The 25857-nt window shown below is 39.3% G+C and overlaps 1 protein-coding gene across 1 annotated transcript in view; it reads right to left on the bottom strand.

Moving 5' to 3' along the window:
• Window positions 1-25408, bottom strand: part of LOC134002245 (guanine nucleotide exchange factor VAV3) — an 85501-nt gene extending 60093 nt beyond the window's left edge. Inside the window, exons 1-2 of the mRNA XM_062441550.1 lie at window positions 25202-25408; window positions 10589-10705 (exon numbers count right to left, since the gene is read on the bottom strand). Of these exons, the coding sequence (XP_062297534.1) occupies window positions 10589-10705; window positions 25202-25408 (324 nt within the window). The remainder of the gene's footprint in view (window positions 1-10588; window positions 10706-25201) is intronic.
• Between the last annotated feature and the right edge of the window lie 449 nt (window positions 25409-25857).

The raw sequence follows: 25857 nt of genomic DNA on the forward strand, positions 1-25857 counted from the left end.
ACCGTTTCCTCTTCCTGTTTCCTGCTGCTAACTGAGACTTGAGATGAGTCAGTACACAAGGGAGTCAATGCTAACCCCCCCCCACACACACACACACACACACACAAAGTAGCCTCTCATATGCACACATTGTTTTGCCTCATTTGTATTTAAAAAGACCATGTTGTATTTGAAATGTCAGAATTATCATCAGAAACAGAACATATAGTATGTGTGACGGCTGTAAACACACACGATCTGCTGGAGATCAGTAATAGCCTCTGTCTCACTCCAGCCACACTGGTGCCAATATTTCTCAAATTTCAGCTAATTCCCCATAAACCCTGCAACAGCAGGTTTTATCATCGCTGCCAAATGTCTGAAATTATCCTAATCTATATTTCCATTAGTTTTTCCTGTTATCACAAACCAGGGTGCTTCACATTGGCAGTTTAATGCCATTTTCAGCCATTTTCAGACATGAATATGAGATTATTTTCAGTCCTAAAATAACTAAGATACTTTTAATGAAAAAACAGATCTGAATCTGAGCCCCAGCGGAGAGTAGATGCATATATAGATATAGATGTCCATATCCTTAAATTATTAATTCACTTTTACTGTTAAAAGGAAAGATGCTTGTTTTTAACTTTTTTGTTGCATTAGCTTATGGTCTGTTTAATCACACTCACGTGCCTCCACTCATCATTACATCGCTATCCACTCTCCTTACATACTTTAGAAGAGCTAAATAATTGATAGTTTTTTTTCTGTTTCATTAATTTATAGTTACTAAGTCTAATGTAATTGTCTGTGAATCTAATGTTAGCTCAAGCAGCTACAGTGTAGAGATGTACCACTATTAGAGGTCATCAATCCTATATAAAAATATTGTAATTGTCATATGTGACTTTCCAGCAGTCAGAAGTACATGGCTGTTACCAATAAATTATATTGTTTAACTTATTATATTGTCCACATTTGTGTGACACAGTGAAATGTAATAGATGGAAAATATAGTTTGCCTTATAATTCAAGCTAGAAGGTACTTAATGAGGGATTTCCAAATCTATCTAATTGTTTATTTCTTAAAGCAAACCAAATCATTTCTAATTGTTAAGTAAGCCATGCAACCATGTCTTCATAATTGGGAAACTAGTTTTATTACAATGTGTACAGATTTATTTTTATTTTTTTGCTCTAGTTAGGAAATAAGAAGGAAAGCAGAAATTAGATTTATCATTGTTTCAGATGAGCGATAACATCACTTCCTAGCAACAGAGGTATCACCTGCACTTTAATGAAAGATTATTACAAAAACTCATTGTAAAAATGGCATACACCTTGTACTTTTTTGTTGCTGGATGGACATCAACTTTGCAACTTTTGTGCTGTAATGAAGTCAAGAAGCTTATACAAAAGATGCTGAACGATGTAAAATAAAGCGTAGACGTTTCTAGTTGCAACCAACACCTTTTTAAAAACACATATTTTGTGTCCATGTGTCTCTATGTCTGGCACATTGAGCTACCTTTGGTTTCCAGATGAAATACCCCTACAGAAACCCCCTCCTTGTCGCCAGGTGATGGTTACCACACCTAAGACATCCACTGCGCTCACACAGGGATCAAACAGATGTCCGCAATCATCAAAGAAGTTTCCCTCTCACACCCTGAAACAATCACACAGGCACTTCGGCGCTACAGCTGGTCAGCAGGGATGCAGAGAGCTCGCTGGCTGCGCCATCCTCAGCGAGACGCATGCGTGCATTCACGCTAGAAAGAATGCCAGTTGATATGAGACGTGTGATTCCAGTGGAAGCAGCTGTCATGCAGTCAGTCACTGGGAGTGCATGAATTATCCACAGAGCTTTCAACGCAGCAGCTTTACAGCAGGTTCCATCAAATTGTTGTAGAGACAATTCAAACTTCAAACACACTGAATGTGAAAGTAAGTGAACCGCACACAGCACACACAGCATGAAAATTGGAACTGGAGGTAAATGACAACTACTGCACAGTCAGTGTGAGTATATGTTTCTACAGTAACCAGACAATTAGAGCACATATATATATAGCTCAGGGCTGAAGCTGTAAGCAGGGTGGGTAAAGCCTACGTTACCTCAAGTCACTTTATTGTGTGATGATGCGAATATTTTGTTTGACTCAAGATTGACTTTCATTCTACATGGTCCTTCTTTTTTTTAAACCAAAAAACACACAAGTAAATATTTTGAGTCTGCATGGAAGGCCTGCATAAACACTGTCTCAAAATTATTTTAAAAAAGAGGGCCCTGCCCATGTTGTATTTCCCTCTCAAACTCAGTTCCTGCTCTCAGTTGAAACATGAGAGTCTGTCTGCCCTAAAAAACAGAACTCTCCACATGCATACTTCAACTTCATCAGTCAAGCTACTCCTGCTTGCAGATGACACTTCTGTATTCCTGATCTATAAACAATGATTTCAGTTACCAGAGAGAACCCAGACTGTTGACTACAAACACCTTTCTCAGGGCAGACAAGGTGTAGCTGATAAATCAATGATGACTCCATTTAGGAGTCAGCCAGCATGAATAACAATTTGAGTCGCGCCTGACTGACATATCGGTCAGCCGATATTATCAACCGATACTGGCCTATCGTGTATATCGGTATTGATTTTAATGTTGTCCAATATGATATATATATAAGGGGTTTTTTGTTCTGTGTTTTTAATTAACATTTATTTCTAATTGTTAAATTATCTATCATGCCTCCATTACATATCTTTGTCACAGGTGTTTGATGACCACATTTGAGGGATCATTGCAAAAAACGTATAACTTCTCAATATATAACATTATTGGCATCTAAATCGATATTGGAATTTTTGTACTCCCTAATATCGGTATCAGCTTCTGCCCCTGAAATCTAGTATCAGTAAGGCCATAACAACAATTGGACTGCAACCACTATTAGTGCTTCTGGTTATACCTGTGTTTGGACAGGTCCAAAAGTCTACTAGTAAAATCAAACCAATTGTTTTTGCATCTGTGGGACATATTTTCTCACCACAAGCTTCCAAAATTCCAATGTGTCCTGTATATTTGTGTTCTTTTACTGGGTTTTCTCTATGAAGACAGAAAGCCCTTTCAAACAGCATTTAGACTATTATGGGAAAGTAAGGCTCCACATGTACAGCCAGACTAAGGAATCTGTTCTTTGGGCTGACAGTTTAATTGAAGGTTTAACTGAGTGGCACCGTTAGAAGCTATAGAGTAAAACCTCCTACACCACACTGGAAAGATTTTGCTGGTGATCCAGATGAAGGTAACAATGGTGTGGAAGGAACACTTAGGCCAATATGTGATTTTTTTTTTTTTTTTTAATAAAAGGCAATATCAGTCCCACATATTGACCACCCATTATACTCATTTACCCCTAATGGTGGCTATTAAAATCTGCTACCAAAGTAATTGTGGACCACTTTTGCTGCAGCTTACCCGTGCAGTACAAAGATACACCCCAAGTATCCATTAGCACATAGCAGACACATGATATCTGACCGCACAGATCTGCTAGAGAGAGCACAGCTGAAGGACAAAAGAGACATACAGAGAGGGAGAGATGATGGGGGGCTGGTCTGCAGATGTATCTCCCCTTTAGTGGATTTCCACGGTTAAATTTATCACAGTCAACTGAGGAGGAAGACACTAATCAATAAACCCTCCCTGTCTTTCTCTCTTCATTTCCTTTGCTTACCCCTCCCCATGCTGTCATTCTCCACAACCCCCAATCCCCCAAAAAATACACACAATCAGCATGTTCACCCTCTTTAAAATGCTGGAGAGCATTAAAGTGGTAGAAGATGGTAATAGAGCAGATCCCACTCAGGCTGACTTGGGATTATCATTGTTTGAATTTGAAGGTCTTAAAAGGTCTCAATCACAGTGTGAACAAAAAGGATGTCGATTCAAGTGGTGGGATGAATGTACAAACCTTCCTGCATCTGATAAATGACAGAGCCACACAGTAAAGGTGTGGTAATGTCGTTGCAGATGGATGAATAGGATGCAGCTGCAAGAACAAGAGGGTGCCGCATCAATCTCTTATTGCTATATTTTTACATATTATACGACTAAACACATGCAGATGTGGCATCTTCTAGCCTATTCAAAGGAAGTTGCGGTTCAGAAAAAATTTGCATAGTCTACAGAAAGAACTGATCTGAGGTTACTTCACTGTATAGGAATCAGTCCACATCAGGATCAGTGTTCATCAATCAGCCAGCTGTGCTTTGTGTCTCCACAGCCTGGACTCAAAGGTTTTTAATCATAGTTTGTTTTTTTATGGAAATTCAGCTTTTTTTATTCACATTTAAATATGTTCATAAGGCAAGAAATGCTTTTATTTCAGAGAATTTCAGAGAGCAATAGCATTAGAAGTAATAGTTTGATATTATTCACTTTCTTGCCGAGCTACATTAGAAGATCATTACCACTCGTATTTTTCTGTTAAATATGAAAGAAACGGGTAGCTTAGCTTAGCATAAAGACTAGAAACAGTGGGAAATAGTAGTAATACAAAATCCACTATATCTGCCTTATACATTGATAATCAACACATTATTTCTCAATTGTAAAAAAAAAAAAAAAAAAAAAAAAGAGAAGACAATTAGTAGTATTATGTGGGGTTATGTTGGGGACTACTACTTGGTAGGGTGCAGTGACTTTCTGGAGTCTTGTCTTCACATGTTGTTGAACAGAAACCTTTAGTAGTTAGTGATTAGTATTTATTTATACCAGGTTTAGTGGTGAAATGAGCATAAACCAATTTTATGATTCCAAAAAAAACACATATGATACCGTAAATAAATAAATGTGGTCAACTATTGCATTACTCCTTGCCTAACTAAAATAAAAACTGCATGCTTATTCATCTAAATGTGTTTTCTTGTATCATTTAAAGTGCACATATTAGGTGACACATTGTTTCACACAGTGTGAGATAACGTAATGATAACATGTGGCTTGATGAATTCCTGTCACATGACTGGCAGTCCTGTGGTTGTGAACCGCTGACTGAAAGAGAAGCACAGTGGCAAAAACATTGCTAAAGGGACTGCAGCTGTGGTTAGTTTCAACATGCACATGACTTAAAGTGTACTGCATTATTTAATAGGTCAGTCCATGACACTCATTTTCCCAAGTACTGAGCAACTGTCCATCATGTGACTCTGGAAAGCTCCTGTCAGCACACTGAATCTATTTTGAAATGAGCTGATACAAGATGACTGAACATAACAATAAAATAGAAGTGAGACAATTAGTCATTCACTCTCATGGATGATGAGAGCAGCATGTTTTTTCACTCATGTCACAACCCGAGGCTGAAGCAGCAAGAGGATGCTGTAGCTCTCTATAGCTCCTCTAAATACTGCGCAACATAAACTTTGGCGTTGTATCACCTCTCTCTCTCTCTCTCTCTCTGCCAGGTGTGTATCAGTGTGTGTGTGTGTGTGTGTGTGTGTGTGTGTGTGTGTGTCTGCATGCCCTGTGAAGCCGAGTTTATCTTCTCTCTACAGAGCCCCAGCCCTCCATGTGTCTACAAGACAGATGTGCAAACCAGATGTTCCCGAGGAGAAAGAGCTACAGACAGAGCTGCTGTATCTGTCTGTATGTTTTCCTAGTTAGAGTACAAGAACACCAACAAGCCACAAGCTTTTGTTTGTCAGGTGTATGGGTGTTATCACAAACTCTAACGCACAAGTTTCTCCCTTTGAGTCTAGTCATGTTTTCTATGAAGTGAATCTCATCAGGGACTCTTCTTTTTCTCCTAGATTTCCTTCCCAGCTTTCAAGGTAGAGAAGTGAAGTGGAATTTACAGGCTGTATTGTTAAGCTCGTCTCAAGAAAGTTCAGTTCAAAACATGTCCGCTACAGGAAGGAAGGAAAATACCTTAAGATTACACAGCACAACTGTTGAAGCCCGACAGAGAGATACCCAGCACGTGCTTCCTCACAGACTCTATCACGACTACCACACAAGCTCTAAAATAAACAGGCACAATTGTTTTATTCAGTGGCAGTCCAGCAGCTATTTTAAAGACAGAAAAGAAAAAGAAAAAAACGCTGGAACTGCAGGTGAGTGGCAGCTTCGCCCATTCCCTCCTCTCCTCACTCCATTAGCCTCTGCAGAGCCAGCCAAGCAAGGATTACGGGGCCAACTTGCTGTCTAATTTCAGAGATGTTAAATTCACTCCGGGCAATGTGGGATTCACTCAAGACACTTATCAAAGTGCTCTACCCAAGCCAACAGGATTCACAGGAGGAAAATGAGGGTGAAATCAGACATCAGACCAGCTGAATATAAGTGTAGTTAAAGGCTTAAGTGACAGCTTATCTTGGTCACCTAATTGGACTGAGACTTCACTCATTAAGCCATTTACTTGCAGGTTACTATACGAGCATTTATTGCTTGGGCTATCTATAGGCTCAAAGTACATTTTGAGGGTAAAATTCTCAAATCGTGTTTACTTGGAGGGACTTTGTGTGACTAAACAACTGGGAAAAAAGTGAAATAATGAAGCAACGATACCCTTAGGGTCCAATACTATTGACAGTCGCTAGAGGCTGACTCATAGCTTAAGTAAAAAAAAATAATGGTTTCAATCTCTAAATTCAGGCCCTCTTACAAGTGCACTGGTGGTCAATTTGGAAATGATTACCTTGACAGTTAGCTTAGCTTAGCATAAAGACTGGAAATAGGGATAAACGGCTAGACTGGCTCAGTCCAAATTCATCAAAATCCACCTGACAGTGCTTCTAAAGCTAACCTTAGAAATTGTAAAATGTTGTTTTTATACCAAATGACTGTTACATGAAGAGATATAACACATTAATTAGTGAGCATTAGAGGTTCTGGTGAGCAGATTCTGTTGGACAGAACCAGACTAGTTGTTTCCTCCTGCTTTCAGTCTTAATTCTAAACTAAGCTAAGATACATTTAGCACATTGATATGAGAGTAGTATCAATCCTCTCATCTCAGACTATTTCCCAAAATGTTGAACTATTGCCAGCCAACTTGCGTCAACCAGCTGGAGAGAGATTTTAGTTTTACATTTGGGAATGGGTTGGGATTGGGGATAGTAAAAATACTTTATGAATACTGTAAAAGCAGCACAAATGAAATATCATTGTATTGGGGTGGAGATATCTCAAAATAAGAAAAAACAAAACGATCTGCTATCTTCCTCTAGAGCTAAGAGAGAAAATGTGTTTTTATTTCTTTGTTGTTTGAGTGATTTGGTTGAACTTGTTGAATCTTGGAAAGAGAAACCTATAATTAAAAGGGCTGGGTTGCAATGGGAGAACATTACATTATGATACAGTAAAATGTGTTTGTATTTCTAACACTTGCCACAATTTTTCATAATTATTGGAGAGTGTGTATTCAGTATATGGATTCATGTGCACAATAATTGCACTACCATCATAAGACAATGTAAGCTGCAAAACTGGAAACCCCCTGTAATAATAAACCTGACAGGAAAGACATATTATTTTAACTCTCCAGAGGAAAAAGAGTTTGAACTCTTACTAATAAAACAGTTTCCTCCTTTATAAACTCAAAGGGAAGAATGCTACTCAAATAGTTGTGGGAAACAAAGAGAACACTAGTACTGATGTTTCCTCAAAATACACAGCTATATTTTGTCATCAAGAAGTAGTTTTGTTGCTTCCTCTTATTTACTGTGACATTTGTTTTGGGGCCATGAGAGTTGGCAGGATGGATCAATCGATGTGACATATGCAACGCCTTATGTTTAAAATCCATGTTTTGTTACTTAATGACTGCTAAATCCAACAGTCTGATGAGACATGGTGTTTCTTTAAATTGCAGGGTCTGACATTTCAAATAAAATCTAATCAAAACAGTAAAAAAAAATTTCAGAAGTAAAGACAAAGATTTGCATATGCATATCCTAATTCTAATTTGTCAGCGGTCCTAATGTGTTTTAATTATAGATGACTTAATTTTCTCAGCTACTTAATTCAACTTGTTACGACAGCAAAATAAAGTATTTAAGTAACACAGAGATTAAAAACAAGCTTTTGGCCATCTAATGCCTTTCTATTTTCCTTTCTCTATTCTATAGCTCATTTCATTTTTCATAAATTCCATAGTGTATTGTAAAATACTTTTTTAAATCTGGATGGTGCTCCACTGACAAGTTCATCTGAGAGACAGTATTAACATATCTTTTATAAGTCAGTGTCTTCATTAAAGCAATACTTTTCAGTGGATGTTGGCCAATTAGTCATTTTCCATTTCCAGTAATACAACCAGAAACAGTAAAATTATCAAGGGCCAGACTCTGCCGGGGTCACGATGATTTTGATCATTATTTTCTCATCAATGAACAGCAAAGTCGAAAAGTGCAGTTACTGTCAAAGTCAACAAGGCGATTCAACAACCATCAGCCCCTCTGAGTGCACTGGATGCCCCATTATCAGTGCACAGTTGAACCATAATTACACAGCCTTTCATTTCACAAGCTGCTAGCTTTCGTAAACTTTTTTGCGGTAGTGTTGCTTGCTGACCAGCGTGTTTGACATGAAAAGGGAAGTACAAAAGACTACTGTTTAGAAGTGCTTTTCCACGAATCAAAAAACTAAAAGTATATTAACTTTAAGTAACAGTCAGATTGTTTCTTAATAGGATGTGGTTTTGTTTTCTTGTCTCATAAAAGCCACATAAAAATGCTGATAAATGGATATTAGTATGTGTTTCATTTCATTGGAAATCAAAATATCACAATCATTGTTTCACTTCTGATGATAGTTCTGTTCTTCTGTTTATTGTAGAACTCAGTGCAGGATATTAGTGTTCCATTATGCTCTAAATTCCACTTCTGAGGCTTGTTTACAGACTTCTATAATAATTAAATTGAGGCGACTAATCAATCAATATATCTGTGTCTCCCCCACAAACACAAATAATATATTTTACGCTGAGATACATGACCTTGCCATCTCATAAATGCTTCATAACGTGTGCACCGGCATCCAACAGCATCCTCTCTCCGCTCAAGGCAGCGATTACTAATTAAACCTCCCGGGGACTTCACGAGGGCAGCGGCAGGGTTGTCAAAGAGCCGCAGACATTTTCACAGCGCTACAAGCAAAGACTGACAATCCTATCAAAGTAATGAACCTGAGGCCAGACTCGTAACCCCTTGTAAAGTCTGCACAGTGAGGCATTTTCAGCCTAATGAGAGGAAGCGATTAAACTGCAGGGTCATGTTGCTTACTTCAGCTTTAGCTCAGAGTTTAGGAGTGTGCGGAAAGCTGCTATATGGCCCCAGACTGTTTATGTGAGTGCCTGTATTGCCATTCAAGGAATTGTTCGGCATATAGGGAAATTTGCTTATTCACTCTCTTGCTGAGAGTTTATGCGTCACATCTGTACGCTCAATATGTAGCTACTGCCAGGAGACAGTTAGCTCAGCTTAGCATACATTTCGGAAACTGTGGGAAAGAGATAGCACGTCTCTGTCGAAAAGAAATTACTTAATTAACACCTTTAGATAGATATGAAGTGAAACAGGAACTTCCACGTCCGGTTCCAGAAAACTTCATTCACAGAAACCAGGGTCTATTCTTAACAGTATATCATGTGGCTCATACATTTAAATAAGGACAATAGGTTTTGAAAAAAACGTTCAAATATTGTCGTTCACCCAATATTTATGTTTTTTAAGCTGCTCTTCCCATTAGCCCTAGACGTTAGCAAGCTAAATATCGCAGCTTTACAGAGGAGCCCTGTCCATGATCGAGCCGTGGGGCCGCGCTGCGCTTATAGTTTTTTCATTCCCTACAAAAATGTCTCACCATCAGAACGAAGAATCAAGGAGGTCATTACACTCAGCCATGAAGTAGTCCAGTACATAACCATGACTAAAATGCCAAATTCAACAGTTTTACATGTAGATTTTTGTATAGGTTAAACTAATGAGATATAACATTAATTTGTGAACTTTACATGCACAGCTAAATGGATATACTTACTTTAGCACAGAGCTAGGCTAGCTGTTCCCCCTGCCTCCAGTCTTTATGCTAAGCTAAGCTAATCATCTCATTACTCTGCCTTCATATTGAACAGACCAGGGTTATTATTGTTAACTAAAACGAAGACTAAAACTAAAACTAGCAGTGAAAAAATAATTTAGTTAACTGAAATAAATTATAAACTATAATACCCCTGGAACAGACACGAGAGTGGTATTGCTCTTCTAAGCTAACTCTCAAAAAAATTCAGCTGAGCAAAATCAAATCCAGGCTTATGTAAATCTTTACAAACAGAAGCATACACACTGGATTCTGCGCACCAAGATCTTCATTACAATTTAAAATCAAAATCCAAGATAAAGCAGCTCTTTCACTTATAAATAATTTTGTTCCATAACTTCCACATAAAGTCAAGAGTGGGTGTAAAAGCACATTTGACTAATTCAGTCTTTAGGGACAGCTTGAGCACACAGTGAGGGTGGATGCAGGCCGTCGTTCCCAACTATTCTAGAAAATACAAGCCTCCATCTCTTGCTGTGTCGCCGAACAATCCTGCCTTACCTTTCCAAAGTCCCTGACGTCAAAAAGGTCGAAGGCCTCAAACAGCTCACTTTTCTTCATGCCGAATATGTCGCTGCATGCTGCCAGGAAGGTCCTGATATTCTTCAGGCACAGGAACTGTGTTGAGGAGACAGAAAGAGTTCATCTGTGAATTAGTCACTTGAAAATGTAGCCTATGGTATTTATTAACATCATGATGAGTTAATATGTTTTCATTTTCATTTACAAAGAGTGTATTTTTAGGTTACTGAATAAGATTCTTCTACTTTTCCATTCTGTCTGCTAGCCTTCATTATGACTGTCTAATCAGGACACGCAGCTGAGGACCTACCAAACACACTGCAGGACCACAGCTCTAAAAGATAGATGAATCAATGTTTATAACCACCAGGAGAGCATCTTCTTTCATTAATATGATATGTATCTTGTTGAAATAGGACAGTGGAGTAGTGGCTAATTAGGAGGGGATCATTCAATAGTGCACGAAATAAAGAGAGATATAATTTCCTTTTACTGGTACGGTATGATGTCAGCACTAAGCCCATGTGAACAAAAGAAAAAACAAACAAAGAACAGGAAAATCAATTTACAGTTTGAAAAAGCACTTCTGTAATTTACTCCCATCGTATTTGTGTGTAATTTCTCACTTCTCTGTTTAATGATTAAAAATACAAGTGACAGACGCTCACTGCTATTATACTTCTCTTCCAAAAATTGTTATTCACTGTTCATTCTTCTCATTCTTCACAAATTCACTGCTCACAAATCTAAGCTATAATATAAATAGCTCCTCCGCACATATATTAAGACATAAAAGTACTCTTTTTGGAACAATAATGTGTGTCTAATGTATTGTATTGTAATGTATTTTCCTAAAAATAAAAACAAATATAATTAACACTTTAAAATCCTTAAAATGGTATCTACTCTTTGTACCTCATTAAAAATTCCAGAAGCTATGACTATGTACATATTTTTCATTTCAACACAACACACACGATGTCTCCTACTTCACTTTAAAGTCCACTCAGTGTTTATGCGCTGGAGGCTTCAAGTTTCCATATCACACTTGTATAAATTGCATACTGGACCAGGAATGGCTTCCAAATTAGTTGTGAGGTCATAAATCATGCTTGTAAGCCCACCCCTTACACTCAAATTTTCAATGAGCACAAAAAAAAGTAGGAACAAGAAAAAAATATGTATTTCTAATGTATTTTTGAGTGGATGGGGGCTTAAAATTAACTTGGACTTAAAAAGCAAAATACGTCATTTCATGAGAACCTTTTCTGCAACTGTAAAACCTTTAATGCACTAGGATGGACATGTATAATTCTATTTTTACATCATATTGTAAATGTTACTTTTAGTCATGCATTAATTTCCATATAGTTCCATAGGTTGTAATATTAAATATTAAAGTAGCATATTGCGGGTAATACTCATGTACTAAATACTAATGTAGAAGAAACGAATAGACCATGGAACTCTCTCTCGGCTAATTTTCATACACTGAGCTTAATTACAGTGGTGGGTGCACCTTGACCCAAGAAAATTGAATCAAACGATCAATGAGTAACTCGTCTAATGAACAAGGCCATTCACTGAGACTCTTAAGTGTTTTCTGCTTCGTCTGCAACCAAAATCTTTAGCTAATGATCTCAATGGAACTTAATCCAGCCACTATTTATCCAAATTATGCCACCGTTACCACTGAATGCTGCCCAGGAACACAGATGAAACAGGAAATATTTGGGTTGGGGGGGGCAGAGTATTTCAGTAAGATTTTCTGAGGTGGTTTTCAGACACTGAAGAGTACAGAGTGGCTGGCAGGCAAGCAGGAACTGAAGAAAAAGGTGTCAACATGGTGAAATTAGCCAACATGCAACAGTGTGTCTGACTGACGCCCGTTAGCCTTCCTGTCGCTGATACAGGGTGGACCCAAAGAGGACACTGATGAAAGAAATGTTTCAGGAAGTGATGGGTTTTTTTGCTACACTGCAGTGCTGGTTTTGGGTAAAGCACATGATGTCATTTAGCTGAACTGAAGTGTAGTATTTTTTCAATGATATGAAGAGCAGAACGGGTATTAGAAACTAGTTTTGACATTTTATTCTAAAAAACGAACTCAAATGTTTGCAAGAGTAAAGACACATCTGTCACAAGTAGATCATGGCTAATGTAGTTTCACACAAAGTGATGCTTGCATGATGGAACTGCTACAGAGCTACATATATACAGTGTCAATATTGACATGCAGGTTACAAAGACAATAGAATACCAGTGCCAACACAAAGGCAAAGACCAGCTGTGTGGTCTTGACTAGTGCATGTGAGCAGTGAGGCATTATGAATGTGGCAGTAGAAGGGACCAGCATCTAAAATGAGAAAAGACTACTGAGTTCACAACATTGTAGTATATTTAGAGGGGGAAAGATATAAATGAAACACTGCAAGTAAAAATAATGTCATCATCAAAGCTGTAGTTAAACTGGAAGCTAATACTGTATAAATGGGTATGCAGTAAAAAAACAAAAAAAACAATTCTATTTGAGTCATTAAAAAACTGCTAAGTCACTTTCAGTTGACATTCCATCCACTCTCTCAAAATGACATCAGGTATAGTTACTGCGTCAACAGCACTTGCAATCTAACATTATTGGAAATTCTTTAGCGATAAGCTTCGGTATAACAGCGCATCGTCACCATCTCCTTCTTCTTCTTGGGTAACAGGTTGAACAGGAAATGGATTTCATTATCTGTTTCCTGTTCCTCAAGAGAAGCAAAACTCTGAGCCATGCTGTTAATATGTGGAGTCCATGTTCAGAGGACTCACTGTGCTCATGATAGACAACCTATAAGAAAATAACTCATCTCGGAAAACAAAGCAGCCAGACCTACTCTGACATAACACACCTTCACCCTCGTTGTAGAAAAGCAAGATCAGATTTATCTGCAAGGCGCATGTCCATGCATCAAATATGAAATGCCTCTCCACTCCAATTGAATTACGCTTTACAGATGGCTTCACATGAGAGAGGAAAAAAGCCCCCAGCCAGTGAGCCTAAGATAAGACACAGCGTAAAGCAGAGAGCGAGCAGTGAGTGAATAATATTGAATGTTTACACTCGTACACATCACTTTCTTTTATCAGACAAGCACATCTTGTCTGCCTGGAGTCTCTGGAGAGTCCCAAAGGACCTCAGTATATTATCTGAGGGAAGCAGCTTCACAGAGCAAGACAGTGTCTCTGCTGCACCGAGCTGAAGACAGTAAAAGGAGAATTGTATTAACAAGAGTGAAGCAGCATGAAGCAACCAGTTACTGTTCCACTGACAGCATTTCTTTGCATTAGTGACTCTCTGGGGCTCAGAAAGTCAATGGCCTAATGTGTGAATACATATGTGTGTGTGTGTGTGTGTGTGTGTGTGTGTGTGTGTGTGTGTGTGTGTGTGTGTGTGTGTGTGTGTGTGTGTGTGTGTGTGTGTGTGTGTGTGTGTGTGTGTGTGTGTGTGTGTGGGCTAGAGTCACTGTGGCAAACTAAAATTAGGATTAAAATGTATGACAATGTTTTTGCTAATGTTGAACATCTTAGTTTAGCATGCTAACATTTGCTAACATTTTCAAAACCTAAAAGGGGCTATAAACAACATTCTTAACAATAGTAGGATTATTTATAGGCTATATAAAAGTGGTCATGCATAGTGAGAAATATCACATGACTGCCATTTTGGTTTTACTACCCACAAATTATTGAGCTACCGCTCTAATCACATCTCAAACAGCACAAAGTTAGCAACTAGCTGGTGAAGAAAGTCAGATATTTTACACAGGAGTTGGTGGAGACCAGAAACGAAGCTAATAGAAAAGTGACTATTGTAGCTACATTAACCAGGTGGCCAAAAATACGACAAAATGAATGTTAATGCTCAATGTATAAATAAACAACTTGCTAGCATCAACTTTATGAGGTGATAATCTCAGTTTTCAATACCTTACCCTCAGGTAGTATGACAACACAAAAGTTAATGAAGGTTTAAAACTATAGACTTCAAACAGAGCTTTAAAAATAGCACTGGCCTTTAAAACACCTGTTATTGTCTTAGCACATATATTGAATGTATTGACGTATTTGGGTTGATAGGAAATTCCAGTAAAGAAATGCTAAAGCTACATTTTAAGTCATGTAGAAACATTGCCATCCACCAGAGAGCACTGACTTTATTTTTCAACACTCAGTACAGATCTTGGTACCAACGGTTTGAAAAAAAACATTTAGAGGGCCCCTATCAGACACATTTATTCATGTTACTATACAGAATGTGTTTATGAAAAAAACTTATAGGCTAAAATTGTTGTCTGATTTTTTTTAAACCCTCAAATATCAATATTGTCAGTATTCATAATCCAGTATTCACAAATGTACCAGCTGACACTGTACCAAATCCAAGGCAAATATAACCAACAATGTTAATAAAAACCTATTTATGCATATTCATGAAACCTGCAACAACCTCAATGTGAAGATTGAGGTATTAGGGACAGATTAAGCTTCAACCTCTCCGCAGGAAGCACCACACTGACTCAGTTTGGATCAAAATGCATTGCTTATACAAGACCCGTGCACGGAAAGCTTAAAATCCCACCCGAGCATTTCATCTCTCAGACCAACCATCTGGAATATGAGGCAAAAAATATTCCTGTAAGACAAGCCATCTCGCTGCTGCGCTTTTGATATGAGCCAGGTCGCGCTCTGTATCCACAATAAGTATCCAGTTTCTGCTTATGTATTCCTTCATACAAGTCAAAGCTCCATAGCAACAAGCTGGAGCCTTTTATGGCCCCTGTGCGTATTGTGGAGCTTAATGAAATCCTGTTCTTGTTCTCTCATAGATCTCCACAATAAGAAACAGACAGAGTTTGGCCCTCTCACTGTTTAAATCTTGTTGGGCATCAATTAATGACAACCAAATGGATGAGTCTCTCGCAGAGGGAATCAAGGCCTGTGCAAAGAATCGTATTCAGTAGTTAAAAGCTCTCGTATGCTTACAGATAGCAGTGTGGAAAGTTAAGATGAAAGTAATGAATAGAAACTATGCTTAAGCTATGTAAAGAGAAAATAATACTCTGTGACCATTCTGGCAGGCTTATATGTCTTCCACCTTCAAATCTTGCTGAGATTATGCCATTGATATATTGTGTCTGGTATGAATGACATATTGTCCACAGCAGTCATCTGTGGAACTCTTTTGTCAAGATTCTGTCTTAACCAGTGGGTGACATATCACAGTTCAAGCGATCAGGTCACATCCATGTCATGTAGGCTTTTGTCAGCTGTGTAACCAGGAAATGGGAGGTGGAACGTAGGCGAAGGTCTGCTGACGCTGACGGACCTGCTGCTCTCTCTCAGCCTTAGGTTGGGGTCATCGCAGAGGACAAGTGAGACAACGGGGACTAGCCAGACACCCGTGAGATTACTTATCTAAATGGAATATTGTCAACATAAAGCCATGGTCAGCAGCTTTTCATTCCAGCAGTACATAGTGGTAACTGATCGCTTCTCCTTTCTGGTTTAAGGTGCGTTAAACTGTGAAATGGGCCGCCTCTTGGGTTGGAATGAAAATCCACAGACTTGGTTTAGAACTGCAGATGAGTGAGAAACACTGACAAAGCAGATAGTCTTTCCAGTCATTCTTTCCAGTCACTCTTTCCAGTCACTTTCATGACTCTGATAACCCCCTTTTAGATGGCGACAACCTCCTTATCACCTCTTTATCTTATAACATTTTCCTGTAAGGGGGTACTCTGTGTTTTCAGGATTACGGCTCATCTGTCCCACATGCATCTTTAGGTGAAGATTAAACGAATACGAGGTTCTTACACTACACAAACCCACAAGGCTTCACATGCAGAGCGAAACATATCACTTTTCACAGGAAGTGGATAAAAGTAGTAATGTTCTGAACTTCCTCATTTACTCATTCACTACTCCCTCAATTATTGACACTAGCTCGCTCTGTGATAAGAAGTGAATTGAGATTTCAGACACTTTTTACTTCTATAAAATGTGCCACTTCCTCACAAAAGGCTTAGATCAGTGTGGTCACATTCAACATTTTTGTTTTCTATTTGCAGCAGATGCTCTGAACCACATAGCTGCTTCCAATATTCAAGAATCTTGAATCAATGGTACCATCTAAAACCTTTAGTATACTGTACTCTTTTCTACTCTACTCTAATCTACTCCACAAGTTGTTATCTGTAAGTTGTTTGTCACAAAGATCACTGTAACAATAGGGAAGCATACTAAATTCCTTCATCTTCCTTTTTTGCACTGGCAAACAACAACTGTGCATCATAGCCGTCATCTAGTCAGAACACATTCACAGTTCAGTTAATGTTGGTTTCAGAAGATTAATCATTTTTCTGTCACCTCCCTCTCTTCCTGATCAACAAAAGTTCACATGTTTTATAAAGTCCTGTTCTGCTGAACGTTGATTAAATTACTATGTCATCACCCCACCATGTCTGAGCTGTTTTATGTCACAGTTTTGGAAAAGGTTTGTTTTCCCTGCTCATACTTCAAAACCTGTAATTTTAGATTCATCCACTCTAGAAAATTACAGTCAAAGACATTCTCCAGGTTTCTGAGTTTCCTTAATGTAATGACAATAAGGCCAAAGCTCCCTACCCCCTCCTTCCCCTCCTACCCATCCACCTCTCTACCTCCCCCACAACAAAATAAGTGTCTCCCAAGCCATTTTCCATTAAATCTTGGTTTTAACCCCGATGACCCCTCACATATACACTCAGCTTACTCCATCCCCCCACTAGATAAGGGAATTGAATTAGTGCTACGGCGTGAGATATGAATTATCTTGGCTGCAGCAACGCAGGTCAAGTAGCTTCAGCTTCAGCTTTAGCTGTGTGTAATTGGCTCAAAAGAAGGTTTATGAGGGGTAAAGGTGACGGAGGGTTGAATGTCATGTAAACTGAAAAATAAAACTTAAAAACCATATGTGGGAGCAGTACAGTGAAGCAAGAAGCAGCCAGTACTCCTCCTCCCCCTCTGATTTTTCTCCCTCTTGGATGATAGTGTTAAGAAAAGGGTGAGTAATGCTCTGCTGTGCAACTTGACAAAGCATGGTATAGTACAGTTTGACCCCTTGTGTGTGCCTGTGCCCATTTAGGTGTGGGATTTGACCGATTAGGGCTTTTTGAAGGCACAGTGCCATCAAATGCTGATCTTTTTAGATTTAAGCTGCCGAGAGCCAAAGTTTCAAGCTGATAAACTCAAAGTTTCTGCAGATTTTTTTATTTTTGGCATGTTAGAGCCTCCCAGGAAATGGTGTATCATAAAACTGTATACACTGTGTTAATAATAAAAACAATATATAGCCTTGTTCCATACATCCCTTGTGTGTGCTATCTTATACGAGCATGAGCACCGCTACTATTTCTACACACATTGCAGGGTTTCTTAGCCCTTCTTTCTCTATCTTCATTACACAAATAAGGACATTCCCATTTCCAACAGACAACAGTCATCCATCACTTACACCCTGAGTCTTTCAGCAGGGGCTGCCTTATACGTTACTATCCCTGCTGGAAAAGACACAGGCTCAGTAATCTCCTGAACTGCGGTAGCCATTGGTGATATTTATACACAAACACAAAAACTTACTGTACATATACTGTTAACACACAAGGTGTCCATAAATTCTATTTTAGGCAGTGTGTCGAGGTTTTAGTGAGTCTTAAATCAGCTTTCCGAAAACCTGCAGAGCTTGATACAGCACTGTGCACCTCACGTGGCTCCAGGTTTCCACTACAGTGAACCTGGGAGTAAAAGGCTGCACACACACGGCTGCTGGCTACGACAATGGTTATAGTCTGGCATCATCTGGATCGACATCTACAATTCTTGTCTGCACTGACTTCCAAATAGCATCTTGACATTTTCATCAAGCTTAATAAAGGGTAAAACTGCTATTATCATTGGTTAATGTTGTATTAACGTAATATTAAAATATTCATTATTATAATGTACGCTGAGAGGTCTCGTTTGATGTGGGTGAACCACCGGCTACATTTAAAATGTCACATGTGATGATGATGGTTTGCCAGTAAAGACAATAGACAGTATTGACTTTCTCTGAGCTTTCAGAGCACTCAACAGTGATTAACTGAAGCATCAATGCCAAAACTGAGAAACATAATAACCATTGATTGCAGGTACATTCTCCACCGCTGAATATCTCCTAATAAAATCAGCATATACATCATCTATACTTTAATGTGCACTGGAGCATAGCCTTTACCGGTTGGCTGCCGTGCAGTCTTGTTACCTAGGTGACGGAATGAAAGGTCAGGACACGGCGCACGTGTACGTGTACGAGTGAAGTGCTATATAATCTTGTCTTTGCAAACGTCCTTGTCCATGTCACTGTACATGAAGCAGCACATGAATATGCATATTATTGTGGTGACACAGCGGAACAAACCAGTGTGACTGCATTACGCTGTACTGGAATCACAAACAGGAGGCGGTGGTGCCTTGCGCAGACATGGCATGCACAGCTGCAGTAATGTGGTGTTTACACACTGGCAGGTGCAATGCTTTCTTCAAAAATGAGTCAACAGGGGCAGCAAAGCCTCAGCAACTCAGGGGAGGTCATGATGGGACTCAAACTGTGTCCAAATGTGCACATACTGCATAGTAATAGCAGGCAATTTTCAGTATGTGCCATAAGTATGCAAATTGAGAGGGCTAAATGGATGAGCATGCATACAATATAGATGGGAATGTTAAGTTTAAAGTATGGGCACTGATTAAACCTGACCAACCCTTGCCGCCTTACCGTTCCCATAGAAACAACACAGGAAGGGACATTTTCCACACGAGATGATAGAGGATGGAAAGTGGAACAGCAACAATGATTTTGTTTCCTCAAATAATGAATCACATAAAATACCGTAGACTCAACATGTACAATACAAATATGGAGTCAGTGTGTGGTTGTATAAGTGTATGATTCTGGACTTCATCCATTTGTAACTGTTGCTGCTTACAGTGTTTCACAAATGTGGTTTTCTGAAGTACCTGTTATTACTCTAACATCTAATCTGAGACTGATTCACAGTACACATGGAAGACCAGGTGAGTACAATTATCTAGCTGATTCATTTAAAGAAGGGGGCTGCAACATCTGCTGTAGAAAACTTGAACCAGGGTATCGGAAAGGCTGTAAAAGGTTGTATTAATATGTAAGATCTATAGATTTATATTAATTTAATGCTTACTTTGCATCAGTATAAGGTAAACATATTTGTTATGATAAGTTTATGGTATTTATTGTGCACTCATCTACTTAATCTCGCTTCTTACTCAATTTCTTTCAAACCACTGTTAAACACTCTTTCATGGCTCTTTTGAATGATTGAGGGAGAGTGTGTGCTGTGCTGTGTGCACACTAAGTTTGTATGTTGAGCACACACACACACAAAAGAAGCACATGCATTAAGCACAGAAGCACTAAGTATTAATGACCACTTTCAACACTTCACCACATCACTTTAAATGGCCACTCCTCGCTCATCTCAGACCTTATTCTGATTTATTATCAAGTATTGACATCTCATTTACAGTGGCAGTGCTACAGCAGGCTTTATTTCCTCTGAACTCTCACTTATTATTCCTATTCTTAAATGTAAAGTACACACTTTTTAAAAAGTATCTTTTAGCTATTTGGGAACATTTCATTTTATGTTTTTACTATTATGTGGCTGTAAGTTTTAACTACAGTCTTCTCTGCCCATGTGACTGCTCTTATTCTGCAGGAACCAAAAGAAAATCAAGACATTCTCTCTCTGTCTTTCTCATTCTCCCACGCTATCTCTTTCTAACTTTTGTCTTTGCAAGTGCCTTTGAAGCCTGCTGCATGGAGTGTTCGCTGTGTGAAACCAGCTTTTTCTATTCATTGTTTGACATCACAGAACGTTGGTCTCAGCTTGATGAAATATACATATGTACCATTTATAATGCATAGTAGTATTGTCAAAGTCCACTATATGTGCTGATGTAATATGCCTGTCAAGGTCTCCAAGAGTCAAATTCTGGTCAGTTTGTCAATCAGGACACACCTGCTGCACACCTGTCAAAATGTAAAAAGAATTTGAATGTATTATGGTATTAATTTAGAGGCTAATAAGAATAAGTGAAAGTTGTATGATTATGAAAAAGGTCACAGCTTGATGCTGCAGTCGTCTTTCCACATGATGACAGCTTAAAACACACTCTAGCATAATAAATCAATCACATGCATCAGCAGTGCTTCTGTTTTGTGTTGTAATATGCTCAAAGCTTAGCCTGCTAGTCAGCTATAACTCTACTGTATTCTGCACCACTGTAAAATAACCAGATGATTAATTCATAAATGTCTTAATTAAGTCTTCATGGTATTTCCATGATGGTTCAGAATCAGTGTTCTGTAAAATTCATGATGTGTTTCTTTCTCTTGTTCTTCTGTGTATTGATGTATTTCCTCGCTCTGTGCAACACTTTCTGCCGTTTGATGCTCATTAAAATTAGACCTGACTCTCTTTCTCACACTTTCACTTCAAAAATGAAAAACAGGCCTCGAAACCTTTGAAGAGCTGTGTGAAGAGCTAAGTGGGTTTTTTTTTTTTCTTTCGCTGTGTGAAGAGTGGTGACTTTTCTCCTCGTTGTGTCTGTCTGACATCTCAGTGCTTTGGTCTGAGCTTGATCGAGGGCATGTTTAGTTTCACTTCCTTCCTCTATTCCATTTCCTGATTTCCTGTGCACGTCGAGGCTTCACGGCTGGTCTATGTGAGAGGCTTTCAGCAGCTGGTGGGGTTTGCGACAATGTTCTCATTCTGAAACCGCAGCTTATAATCCTGTGTCATGGAAAACATGGCAACAGTAGGCTTGACAAGTTAAGGGTGTCGGGGCAAATTTCAAGATTTCAATTTCAAATCGAGTTATAACTAATTTTAACCTCAAACCTAACCCTCGCTTTTCTGTATTTAAGCAGTTATTTCTGTTTGTCCTAAATGCATCAATGATGTCATTCTTTGTGACACACTACTAGCTTGCTATTTAACCCACTCATATACTGTAAGGAGGTTAATACCCTTGCTAACAACTCCTACAAGCAGTGTTTGGAAGATATTTGCAGTCTAAACTAAGATTAAGCAGAACACCAAAACCAAATGTTTCAAGAAGCAGAAGAATGGAGACTACATGCTGCCTGTTTGACCGCATGGTTTGTTTGTTGGGCCATGATCGCAATCCATAGTTCCCTGTGACGCTGAACCCCTGATTTTCACAAAGTGAGACAAAAACAACCACTGATTATGTGGCGTTTTGTCTGGTACAAAAACAAAATGCAGCAGTTGCAGTGGCTGAACAGTGTCTAGACTATGTAATTGAATCATTACAGCCTTGTAAAGCAATGATCAAAGAGGGTGAAAATTATGCTTTATACTGATCGGAGGCCCTTAGCTGGAACTTTGAGCTCTTCATTTTAAAAGGTTTAGCAAACCTTGTAAAACTGCACAATTTCAAGCACCCATGCACAGTAGAGATACACAACATATGAGTCCTCCAATCATCTAATCACTGCATCATTCCTAATCTTTCACCATAGAACTGGCAGCTACACAGATCAACTCATTTCCTCAATGAACACACTGATCCAGGCTGTTTCATCTCATTATTTCACTGCTTTTTCATCCTGCGTACAATCAGTTTGCTCGCTCTTTGTTGACCTTACATGAAGCCATTTCACAACAGAACTGACTCACTGGCAGCCTATGTTGCAGAATAAGAAGCAGCCCGTCCTGATGCCAACATCACACATGTGAACCCTCCAGAGATTCTGATGCATTATGCTTTAATTATGCAGCTAACACCAGCACAGTGGGCTAGCCCTTCAGGGTCCTTTATGTCCTTGGAGATGCATCTATGGAGGCCAGACAGGCTCTTTGTAGCCCTGTCCCTCTACTGCCTTTGTCTTTCCATCTCAGAGGTCCCTTGGGTGAGGCCACGGTGGCGTCCCATGTGTTATTACTGGCCAATGATAAAGTGGCTGCCACGGCCCTCATGAATTATGCACAGCAAAAGGGAAGCAACTCCACCCTCAGTTATGTAAATGTAACTTTGAGGAGACAGGGGGGGTAAAGTTGCTGGAGGGGGGCGTGACACCCATTTTAGCTGAACATCGATGCACTCGTAGAGGGAGTTGTTATCCAGCATCACATGGTGTGAATGTGTGTGAAAGGGGAAGTCACATAAAGTAGTAAAGTTCCAGATCCACTAATAAATATGAAATGATAAAGATTTTAATATAAAGGTACATTCGTCACAACAACTATATGACCTCATAGGCAGGCCATGAAAGTGTCTAGTGTGTCTCCCTAATATAGATCCTCCGGTGAACAGGAAATGATGCACTTTGTGTGTCTCTCTTTTATGCAATATAGAGAAAAACTAGAGTAGGTGGTTTACACGAGCTGTTACAACGAAATGAGAACCACCTTACAAACCTCAAACTTTATCACGAATAACATTTCAACCTGGACACGCTATTCCACTGAAAGCTGACCTCTTGGAAGTGTAGTTCAAAACCGCTGCAGTAACTAGCACCTACCACATCGAAGCACAACAGTATGGGTGTAAATTATGCACACATACACACATGGACTTGCACATTACGATGCTAATTCGCCTCTGAATGTAGCATCATGACTGGCTCCCACAGTGAGTAAGCCACCCAACCAAGCATAAAACAAACTGACTATAAATAACCCAGTCTGAGCCAGACCAAGCACTGAGCATAGGTAAGGTTCACAACCCTTCTACTTATGGCAACTCTTTTCTATGTCATTATGTCATGACTGACAGTAAACACTGCCCTACTGATGCCCCTTTACCAATAATTGTAAATGCAAATGGACCAATAAGCTTCTCCTCTTACATCCCCAATCTAGTTTGGTCTGAAATTTCCGAGTAAAAAGATCCTTCGACAGCTATTCCCATTGCCATTGATGACATTACAATCCTCTATGCTTTTTTAAACTGTCCGCTTGACCTGTGTGCTAAAGCTGAACAGCACGTCTCCAATTTGATTGTGAAAAGCCAGTAACTGCATATCGTATTGACTGTGCCACTGTGACATAGCGTTTGGAGTGCTTTTTCCAGGAAACGAGACTAATCCCCCTCTCCATCACAGTGCAACCATAAAACTGATATTCAAACCTAAATCACCTGTTTTGCATCAGATGAGAGCATTAGGGCACCCATTACAGACTAGTCTCAGTTTGTGTGTGTCACCGGTACAGTCACAATTTATCTGCAGCAGGTCTGCAGGATCAGTAGGTGAGTGTCTACCTCACTGTGTGCTGTCACCATGCCAGAAACCCAGATTCTCTGTTATGAAGGCGAATATTAATCTGGACCTGGCTCCAGCTGTCCTGTTATTGAAGCAGATGGTATCTAACAAACAGAGCCATGTGGACACAGCTAACTCTTTATTTAACTATCTATCTATCTATCTATCTATCTATCTATCTATATATATATATATATATACCTATCTGGGAACTCTAACAGTGGGGATTTTGTTCAAATAGTTTCTATTGTAGTATTCACAGTGTATAACTGCTACATTGCATTGTCATATGAAAAAATGTAAAGACAAACCATGCAACCAGACTGGAAATTATGATAATTGCCTTTGTCACTTCTTATAACCAGGGAAGTCATACAAAATCCCCTTTTGTCTGATATTGAAATGATATACCAGATTATTCATGTGCTTAATCCTATGAAATAAATCCACTTCTCTTATTAGGATAAAACACAACAAAGCCTCATCCCCACTTCACCTTTTATCCATTGTGTGTCTACATCACCTATAGAGGGCAGATTGAGGAGCCCTGACAACATAACGGTTCAGTGTTTACAAAACCAGTTTGAGGGTAAAAGTCAATATGAGTAAGTTATATTACAAGGTTAGGTAAAATACCGAGGGAAAGTGTCGGGTTTTTCACTTTTTGCGCAACTTTTACATCTCACCAAGTTGGCTCAGATAGGTGACAGCCAAACTCCGTTCAATTCTTCATCCGTTTAGTGTTTCCTTACTCGCTGTCAAACGTACTCGCGTCATAAAACAAAATGTAAGAGCTCCTCACATTGGTTAGGAGACTATCTTGTCTTCGGCATAGATCCAAAACCCAAGCACCTATTGGGTGACTAAAATTCTCTCTAATATAATGTATTGACTTGCCTTTTCCGCCACCAGAATACACCGTGGAGGCGGTAACAAGCGGTGTAACCACATTCATTAAAGTTAAGATTTTCTTTACACAAAAAGCTAAATTGTGTATTACATCATGCCGAATTTTCCTATATAGCTGTTTTCATTTAAAATAAGCGTCAGTCATGCTCATACAAGTATATACAGTTGCTGGGAAGAAGGTAAACCTTAAACTGGCGTATTTCTTAATGAAGTCTGGTTGCGCGCTCTCCATTGGGGCAAAATTGTAGTTTGGCGTCGGAGCAAGAAACAGGCTGCCTACAGTCGTCTCTTACCTGTGACATTTGAGGCCGGAGGTTAATCTCCTTTAGGTTGATGGACTGGGGTCTCATGTTGTTGAGCAGGTGGCAGAGGAGGACCCCATCCCGGAGGGTTTGTGCCAAGTCAAATACCTGTGCAGACTCCCATGTAACCCGGTGGTTAACTGGAAGCACCTTGCAGTTTATTAACCACAGCGCGCACTGCCTCCAATACTCCATCATTATTATGACTTAAGAAGGAACGAGCTTTAAGAGAATTTGTTTCTTAAGCAAGGGGAACTGCTGGCAGGCTCACTGGTGCGCCTTAAATCGTATCCATGCTATATTTCGCCAACTGTAAAACTGGATGAAAACAGATCTGGACCGCGGTAGAGAGCTGGCAGGGATGCAGGCAGCCGCTCGGAGGATGACAGTCCGGTGAACTGAGGCTGTGGATGGAGGATGAACTCTCTCTCTCTCTCTCTCTCTCTCTCTCTCTCTCTTTCTCTCTTCCCTCCCCCTCACCCAGTTCTTCACCTCTTCCGCTTGCAACCCATAGGCTCGTTCAGTAGGCAACTGTATGAAATTACAGTTTCAAGAAATTACAAGTTACAGCCCTCAAGCAGACTGTGGATGTTTTAAAGCGCAACACAGAACACAGAAGACAGGGAAATAAACATGCATTTGCTTAG

Source organism: Scomber scombrus, chromosome 20 (genome assembly GCF_963691925.1).
Source record: "Scomber scombrus chromosome 20, fScoSco1.1, whole genome shotgun sequence".
NCBI lineage: Eukaryota > Metazoa > Chordata > Actinopteri > Scombriformes > Scombridae > Scomber > Scomber scombrus.